We start from the raw sequence: 10,033 nt of genomic DNA, 5'->3' as shown, positions 1-10,033 counted from the left end.
AATAATTTGTTATTTAAACAAACGACATAATTTAAACAATTTGTGTAGATATTTTAAATATTTAGAGTTATTATATTTAGTATTTGAATTATATGTTAAGAATTAGGCATAAATTGGTTCAAAGTTTATCCCGGACAATTTTGAATATTCATCATGATTATATTACACCATAATCAGGGTGGCCAAAACTTTTTTGAAAAAATCCGTACATTTTCAGAAGAAATCCGTACAATCCGTACAATTTTCGAAAAAAATCCGTACAATCCGTACAATTTTCGAAAAAAAATCCGTACAATCCGTACATTTTTTCAAAAATCCGTACAATCAGTACAATTTTCGAAAAAAATCCCTGCAATCCGTACATTTAAGAAAAATAAAACCATTTTTGAAAATATTATTTATCACTGTCTCACCTCCCCCCCTCCCCATCACCCCTTTCCCCCCCCCACCCTTCCCTCAGCAACCAATGATGTACCCTCTAACAACCTATATTCCTGGTAGTAAAAACTACTGTAGGTATTTGAATGCTTGGATGAGAACCCGGAAATAATGAAAAAATAAGATCAACTGAAGAAACTCAACTTAAACTCAATTTTAAAATCCATTTATCTTTGCAACCTGAAAACCTTTGGTTTTTGAAACCGAAGCCCAATTAAACTGGCAGAATTCACAGCTTATAATAACAAAAGTTTACCACATAAGGTTGCAAAGATATAAAACTTAAACATTACTATTAAACACTAGAGAGCTGGAGAACTAGAGAACTTGAGAACTTGAGAACTAGAGAACAAGAGAACAAGAGAACAAGAGAACAAGAGAACTTAGAACTAGAGAACTAGAGAACTAGAGAACTAGAGAACCAGAAAACTAGAGAACTAGAGAACTAGAGAACTAAAGACCTAGAGAACTAAAGAACTAGAGAACTAGAAAACTAGAGAACTAGAGAACTAGAGAACTAGAGAACTAGAGAACTAGAGAACTAAAGAAACAGAGAACAAGAGAACAAGAGAACAAGAGAACTAGAGAACTAGAAAACTAGAGAACTACAGAACCAGAGAACTTGAGAACTAGAAAACTAGGGAACTAGATAATAGAGAACTAGAAAATTAGGAAACCAGAGTACCATAGAACTAGAAAACTAGAAAACTAGAGAACTAGAGAACTAGATAATAGAGAACTAGAGAACTAGAGAACTAGAGAACTAGAGAACCAGAGAATCAGAGAACCAGAGAACTAGAGAACTTGATAATGGAGAACTAGAGAACTAGAAAACTAGAGAACCAGAAAACCAGAGAACCAGATAACCAGAGAACCATAGAACCAGAGAACCAGAGAACCAAAGAGCGTTGATTCTAATTTTTTAGAACTGTTTAGATCGGTGTGAATTAGCCCATTTAACAAACAAACAATTAAGTTATAATAAGAAAGAGTGGAGTGTAGATTTAGGATATAATATAATTAAAATTAGCGTGTTACAGGGGTTGCACACTCTATTAAAAGAAAGTTAATATTAAACTAAAAATGAAAACTGAAAAGATTTACAGATAAACGGAAGAAACCTAAGAGGATGTTCTCAGATCTGATAAAGAGACAGATAGATAGATAGATAAACAGACAGACAGATAGATAGACAGAGAAATAGACAGACAGATAGATAGACAGAGAAATAGACATACAAACAGATAGACACATACACATATGGATAAACAGAGAGACTGATAGGATATTTTAACAGATAGATAAACTGACATGCAGATAGATATACAGATGGATAGACAGATAGCTAGACATATAGCTAGACAGATAGCTAGACAGATAGCTAGACAGTTAGCTAGACAGATAGCTAGACAGTTAGCTAGACAGATAGCTAGACAGATAGACAGATAGATAAACATTTTCTCAAATGAACACTTCTTGGATCTCGAAAATTATGAATAAATTTTGATTGTCTATTGCAACATTAATCAATCTAATATTATTTAGAATGCAGAAAATAAGTTAAACTAACTTCATTTTGACGAGAATTTTTGGTGTACTGTCCCGTTTTGCTTGGTATAATCTGTATGTGTACTGATGTACACTGTACAGCTCGCCTTCACTGGTTAGATGTCGGTCCGGTGCATAAATTGAACCGGACTTAAGTCCCATCTAAAATAATAGATGTACATAAGTTTTTAATTAGAACAACATTCTCAAGTATTTAAATTTATTGCTTTATATATATAAATATATATAACAACAAAACAACAAATAACATTATTCTTTATTACATAACCATAGTTTGTTTTTGATGTTTTTTCCCTAACAATTTGTGCTCTTGGATGGTTATGAATACAGTTTTCAACCTAAGGATGAATATTGAAGATAACATAGACTAGGAGTAAATTACACAATATAAAAATAGATTAATCACTGGGACAGCATCTTTACATCTGGGAGATAGTAATAGGTTGTCTAAAGTGACCCTTTAATAAAAAATACCTCTGATTCAGTAACTTTTCCTTAACATATATAACGGGACTCATGTAATTATCTTACTGTAGTCGAGAACGTCGCTACATTTTTAGATGTTTTACTTCTCGTTGAGACTCGTTGATGGCACTTTTAAATTGAAGGGTCGCTTCAAATTACGTTAACAATCCTTTTAATATATAAATATAGACTAACAATATCTTTTTTCCTTTTCTTGAAATGTTCAGAATTTTAAATTTTGACGAATCTTAAATATACATTTCATAAGAATTATGCTGAATTAAGCTTTCTCAAAATATTTCTTGTTCACCGGTCTCACGAGGAAATGGAGTGCGGCACCTGCGCTCACTAACCCCGCCATTGTGTACATAGTATTGTTGTACAGGAAAGGAGAGGGATCAATGGTACCTAAATATTAAAGATTTGTATCCAAAGAAAGTATTTTTGATATAACTAGAACTTTATATCATCGAAAATATTGTTTGAGTTGCTGAGGAAAAACAATTTCTTCCAAAATGTAAAATTACAAAAAGTGATAAAATATTTCAAGTTAAAATATAATAAAAAATTATTTAAATTTTTGTTTTGTTTTTGTCCTCTTGTAAATGTGTTTACAATGTAAATAAGGGAACATAATTTATTTTATCTTAGGTAAATATGAGGTTTATAGGGAATTTAATAATTTTGTAATCGGAAATCTCTACCCATTACAATAATAAATTTTACTCACAAATATTACGTTTTTGGGCCAAATTTCTTTCTTTTAAAACACTTGACTTGTTATATCGATCCGAAATTTAAACACATTATTTTCTTTAACTGATTTAAAAAGTCCACAACAATGTGACAGAGCTTTACGCAACCATATGTTTATATGCAATATTTTTATTTACCACAGCATTGTGGTAGGCTTCTCGTCGAATTTTTGGGCCAAATTATGCCAATTTCATCCCGATTATACCCACCTACCCCGTCCCCGTAAATATTTCAATTTAATCGCTTTTAATTTTCAAACGAACCGAGTTTTAGCCACAAAATCAAATTTTCTTATCTCTGTATCTTGTCCACCTGATATTGTAAACCTTTGACATTTTAAACTCAGACATTTTATCTAACAGAATTCGTAGTTAAAAATATAAAAGCTCTACACATCGGGTTGTAAAGATAGGGATTAGAAAATCTGATTTTTGTGGCAAGAACTTTATAGATTTTTAAAACTAACCTTGAGGCATAATTGTCATAAGTTTGCTGATGGTCAATGTTTTTGCCTCTATCAAGGTATTTGCCTGACTCAGGTCAACTCCAAATTTTTCAACAAAAGCCGAAGGGTCAACTTTAGATAATAGATCTAAAACAAATGTTATCAATTGGGTTTCTATCTATAAAAAACTGAAAGTAAAAAAATAATTTTTTACTAATATATTAAAAGATAAACACGTAAAAAAGTAAGCTTTTTAAACAATTATTTAATCTGAACCGAATTCATTTTTATTGGGACACCCTGTAATTTCTAAAGCTTGCATACTTTAATCGAATTTTGGGATATAATTGCGTGAAATATCAAATCAAGTTTCAACCATGGGTTTTTTCACCTTTAATAGCATCACTCTCTGCCATTTTCCTGAGGTTAAGGAGGAGTCCAGGGCCCATTATGGTGGAGACAGTAGCAGCCAAAAGGAACCTTCCGTGAATAGCACCAACGTACTTCGGTCCGTACAGATCAGCCTACAGTACAGTACATTATAGTTATGTAAAAAAAAACAATGCAATAAATACAGTATTGTACATTACATAAATATACTGTACAGTAATGTATAATTCAGAACAATTATGACCTATTTTACCTCGTAGGCAGGCAGTACAGCAAACACACCTCCCATTATAGAAATTGCGGCAATAGTTGAACCGCAGAATGCCGCAAGATAATATGGCGCCAAAGGTCCGGTAGGATCAGTAATGCATTGAGTGATGAGATAAGGAAGACTACCAAAAATAGGAATTGCCCCGAGTGTGAAGATGTGGAATGTATTCCTACGGCCTTAAACAATATTTAGTTATCAAAGCACAAGCAAGGTTTAAGCTTCATAATAAATTTTACCTATTTTATCTGAAACTGCTGCCCAACCTAACCGTCCAGCCAGATTTCCGCCGGCCATTGCCATTAGGTAAGCAGAGGCAAAAGAGGAAGTGACTAATAAAATATCATTAACTCGAAATTCCTCCAAACTTATAAAAAAACAGAACTCTTAATGCAGGCCACACATAAAATATAGATACCAGGAAATATGATAGTATTTAAAAAATCTTTCTAAAAGTATAGTTCAAGAATGAGAATTTTTCATGTTTATTAGGACACCCTTTACTAAAAAATCAAGTAGAAAAAGGAATTTATTAGCGAGTTAAAGTTTCCTAAAGCTGGCATAGCGTCGGTAAACACATTTTGTATCATTGGTTTCGCAACAGACATCAGTCCCATTCCACCTGAACAAAACTTAGATAAGATTTTAGAGCCTGACTTTTTATTCATTTTTGTATTTTGTATTTCTTCAAAAAGACGATTGTTATCAAGATATCTAAAGCTGGATAAACCTGTAGCTAGGAGGGTACTGGTTGTGAACAGGAACCAGAACTGAGGAGTTTTCAGTACTGTGTCCACATGAACGTTGGCACCTCCGGAAGTAACTGAAGGAGGCGTATATCCCTCTGGTATATATCCAGGCGGAGGACGGCGGATCAATAGCGCGCTTCCAACCACCATTGTAGTGTACATGGCGCCTGAAAACATAAAGTTTAAGGGGATAGTTAGACTATTCTAAATATAGGTGAAGGTTCAAGTCTTTTTTTCAAGCAATCTCAAGATTGTTTTATTTTTAAAAAATGAAATCAGCACTGTGACAAGCTATGAGTTTAAAATAAATACCTGTATTTAAAGACTCTTATTACGAACAATAGAAAAACACTTCCAGGGTTTACAAGTCCCTTTTTTAATTTGATCAAATATAAAAACTTTTTTGAATCCCTCCACAAATATCAAGTGTTAAAATTTGAATTATTTCATCTTCAAATGATAAAAATTAGAAGTTTATGATTATTAATTCAAAATTCTTTAGATTATTTACCTATTGAAGCTAAACTGAGTGCAACTCCTGTATTCCCCGTGTTAACAAGATAGAATCCTTCAGCCAAACCATCATATGGTAGTTTAGCTAGTTCGGCTGTAGTAGCGTACACTACCTCCTGTACATAAAGTGTACATAATTACTTACAATATAAATATGTTCAGTAGTAGTACTGTACACTGCCTCCTGTACATACAGTGTACATATAGTGTAAATTATTACTAACCACATAAATATAGTACACTACCTCCTGTACAGTATACATTGCAGTAGTAGCCTAAACTTCTTTACATGAGGTATCGAAAGAAAAGTCACGCCTACCTTCAATTGTCCTCCAACTGTAGCAAACTGTTTCCCTCCCTCTACCACCACCTCCACGCTGTTGCCTAGGTAAGTGGGTAGCTGGCTGAACTTGTTGGTCAGGGTGTTCATCATCGGTGTGAAGAAGAGAGCCCCGGATCCGAACCCAGCAATAACTAGACCACTTGCCAATCCTTTCTTATCCGGGAACCAATCAATTAATGCCTACAACAAAAAGGAACTTTCGTATCTGGAAATTTTGAAACTTTTAATATTTGTATAAAATCACCTGAATAGGAGGAGTATATGAACATCCATATCCGATTCCACACAACAGATTGCCTGAAGTTTTCAAAACAGTTATTTTTTTAAAAGAAATTATATATCCCTGAATGTACACAACATACAAGGCATTCAGGGCTTTTCGTGCCTCTTCTCTAGTAACAATTACAGCTTTTTTTATTGAAAAAATCAAATTTTATAAGTTTTCTGAAGGATTTAAAAAAAAATAAATCCCCAAGTACGACCATCCATGTAATTTAATACAGTGTGATGCATGCACACTGTACAGTCTACAGATAAGATAACAATTTGCGTACAAGCAGTACAGTTTCCAGTTGACCGGGGTACCTGCGTAGAGCACTGGAAGACTATGATTCATGACCCCGACTGCAGATACACAGAAACCAGCTCCAAACAGTAATCCTCCAGTAGCTAGAGCTCGTCTAACACCAACCTTAAAGGTTTATTTTAACAATTTGTAAATAATACCCACATTTTGGGTATTAAGAACAAAACTATTTCTGCAGGCCAGAATTATCTATGAAGAACCGTAATATTTTTTTTACCGAAAAACCTGGATTTCGATTATTTATCATTTAGATAGTTTCCTTCCTATGGACTGTCAGATGTCCAGTGATCAATAATAATACAAAGTGTATGAACCAATCTAAATTTTGAGGGTCATCTTTGAGCAGTAAGATTGGCCTACTTTTGCTAATTATTGGAAGAAAATGGGGTATTATGTTTTTTCTTCTTCTTTAAAATATGTGAACTATCCCTTTTTTATGATTTTTAAACTCCGTGGAAACAACAAAAACGGGTCTTTGATGTGAAAGTTTATATTTTGCATCTAAAATTCATATTTTTTGGCAAATTGCCTAGTTTTATCTTTACCAGGATTCAAGCTTATTTTCTATGATTTTTCCTATCTTTTCAAAAAACTATATCTTCCAAAATATGTCAAGACAAACTTCTAGATATATTTGTAAAGGTGGGATTTTAAGAAAAATTTTAATCTTGAAAATTTGTTGCGAAGAAACGATTAGTATCTAGCTGTTCACTCATTGAGGGAAGGTGAAGGACGGAGAACAATTAATAAAAATTAGTCTAAATTAATTATCAAACTAACCTTCATCGTCCACTTGCCGAACAATGCCGCAGAAATACCGCCGGCGGCAATCATCACCGACATCGGATATGTTGCGAGGTCTAGAGCCCAATCAGAGGCGGCAGAGCAGACTAGTCCATTCTCCCTTTACCAGGTTTAAGGTACAGTGTACATAAGGGGCGTTTTTTTAAAACACTTTTTTGAATTCCCCCCTTGGAATCATTTTTGAAACTGACCCGGAGAGGAAATAGGGTTCAACTTCCAACCCCCCCCCCCTGTCCAGATGTACATACAATTCTTCATTATAACTATACATGACATGTCTATTTGATATGTTTATTTAAAAATAAAGATTATTTTTAAATAAACATATCAAACAGACATGTCATGTATAGTTTATAATGAATAATTGTATGTACATCAGTAGCGTTTATCTGGAGAGGGAGGGTTGGGGTTGGAAGTAGAGCCTTATTATTAGCAGTTAATTTGTATGTATTTTGATTATAAATAAAAATCATTGATATCTGATACTTTTTAGAAATGTTCAAATCTCAAGACAAAAATATTTACATCTTGTTTTCCCTCCACTTTTGTTTTTTAATATATTTTGTAAACTTTAAGCAAAGTTTTATTTTCTTTTCTCATTACTTTTTCACCCCACATACCGTCAGAATTTACTTCCTATTTTCATTTCCTTCACTACCATCTCACAGTTTATTTTTAAATCATCAAAATCTGGTTTTGTTTCGCTTAGTATACATAATAAATTGTGTTGGGACACTTAATAGAAAGACATTTCATAGATAACAAAATCATAGACACAAGAAGATTTTTCTTCAATATGTAATTTCATAAACAGAAAAAGTTCATAACACGTGAAAATTCATGGCAGGATTACTTTGCAAAAATAGTTTAACATTGTCTGTGAAATGTCCTGTCTTCGAAGTGTCCTATGTATTAAATGTCCCATCTATTAATTGTCGTGTCTATGAAATAATGTCTCCTATGAAATTTCCAAGGTCTATCAAATGTTTATCAATGAAAGGTCCCAACATTCTGTATCATATTTAAACAACCAGCGGTGCTGAAGAGATCATAGATATTAGAATTTACAAAATATTCATGTTTACATTTTGTTATAAAAAAGCGTGAATAAATTTGTTTATTTGTCTATGTTCAAAGCAATATTGTTGTACGATGAATATAGTTACCTTGTTAATAAGGATGATATAGCAGACCAACCGTACGGTGCTCCCAAACAAACATGAGTAGCAAAGGCAGGAACAAACATTGTCCATCTAAATTAAATATTTAAAGTTAAGAAAGAGAAGGTTTGGTTCCATTGAATGGATTTTCTTGAATGTTTATAAGTGTAACCTCTAAATATCTATAAATACAATTGTAAACTATTAGATTTGTTTTTAATTGTACAGAAACAATCTTTAAATCCACCTCTTAATCAATTCAATTAATAATGGAGAAAAAATATTTTAAGCATTGGTTGATACATTTTTTGAATAAAAGATATTTATTTGATATGAACCAACCTGTTTGTGTTAGGTCCAGCTATATTGGACTCAAGTCCAAATACAGAACTTAGAAGCCCGGATTTTTTCTTCTCTTCCTACATCATCAGGGATATATTTACTTTTTATATTATTTTCAAAATATTATTTGTATCTGGAGCTTAATGAAGTACTCTCATTTATCTCACAGATTGATCTTCAATTTTCTGTATTTACATGAATAATTATTGCTAATTTTAACAAAATATTTAAACACATTCTTTTGTTGAAAGCTATTCTTTAAATGTATGATCAGGAAATGGTATTCTAGGAAAACATAAAAATAATTATTTAATCATCTATCGCCATTTAATTAAATATTTAAATTTATTTTAAACAATTTAAAACATTGAAAATAAGAATTTAGGAAAAACGAGAATTTGAGACTTCACTAAATATTTTTTTTTTTCGGGGGGGGGGGGGGCGGATTAAGTGATTGATTGATTTTCAACAAATATATGTTTTCTAGCCTGCCTTGTTCTCAGGAGCAGTGCTGGAGTATCTACCGGAGACGGGACTAGAAAACCCGGCGGAGCCGGAGACAGGATATTTAGACCTCGTTCCGCACCAGCTCCGGTGCACCACTGCCCGACATGACAACATTCTACTTCTGAAAATATTGTTCAACAAACAATACAGCAAATAACACCTTTTTTGTAGTACTTATCTCCATTTTTGTAAAAATTAAATTTAAATTTATTTTTTACATTTTTTTTGACTAAAAATAAAAATTTTTGGTTTTCACATTTTAGAGGTTTTTTTCCGTTAACCTTAAAGAAGAGAGCGTTCATGAAATTTTAATGGAGGTACATACTAGTTCACACATATGGATTTAGCTAAGCATATTTTGTTTCGTATCCGATTGAAATAAATATGATACCGATAACTGGAACGTTTTTCCTATACCACCCTTCAAAATTCTTGAACATACACTTTAAGGTTTCTCCCCTAGACCTTGGTTAATACTGATTTCTTTATTTGCTTAAAAATACTCTGGTTTTAAAATAAGTTGTTTATGTAAAAACTTGTTTTTATCAAATACACAATTCAACAAGTTAAAAACTGAGACTTAGTTGGAATGAAAATTAACATTGAACATATTATCACAAGAAATACACAATAGAAAAGTAAAAATTCTAGATTCAAACCACTGTTACATCGTGCAATGGACTAATTTTTATTACAGT

General features: G+C 32.6%; 1 protein-coding gene across 1 annotated transcript; it reads right to left on the bottom strand.

Moving 5' to 3' along the window:
• Positions 1 to 2,244: 2,244 nt before the first annotated feature.
• Positions 2,245 to 9,456, bottom strand: LOC111700759 (oxalate:formate antiporter). The gene is made up of 15 exons (XM_023471795.1): positions 9,321 to 9,456; positions 8,829 to 8,905; positions 8,493 to 8,579; positions 7,303 to 7,426; positions 6,522 to 6,627; positions 6,181 to 6,233; positions 5,913 to 6,116; positions 5,592 to 5,709; positions 5,062 to 5,247; positions 4,882 to 4,953; positions 4,571 to 4,663; positions 4,317 to 4,510; positions 4,065 to 4,197; positions 3,695 to 3,820; positions 2,245 to 2,880 (listed from the first exon to the last, which is right to left on the bottom strand). Exons 1-15 carry the CDS (start codon positions 9,447 to 9,449, stop codon positions 2,753 to 2,755), a joined length of 1,830 nt encoding a protein of 609 aa, XP_023327563.1. The 5' UTR covers positions 9,450 to 9,456; the 3' UTR covers positions 2,245 to 2,752.
• Between the last annotated feature and the right edge of the window lie 577 nt (positions 9,457 to 10,033).

The sequence above is a fragment of the Eurytemora carolleeae genome, unplaced genomic scaffold (assembly GCF_000591075.1).
Source record: "Eurytemora carolleeae unplaced genomic scaffold, Eaff_2.0 scaffold243, whole genome shotgun sequence".
NCBI lineage: Eukaryota > Metazoa > Arthropoda > Copepoda > Calanoida > Temoridae > Eurytemora > Eurytemora carolleeae.
Note: the sequence above shows the minus strand (reverse complement) of the source record. Positions and strands in the feature narration are given on the sequence as shown.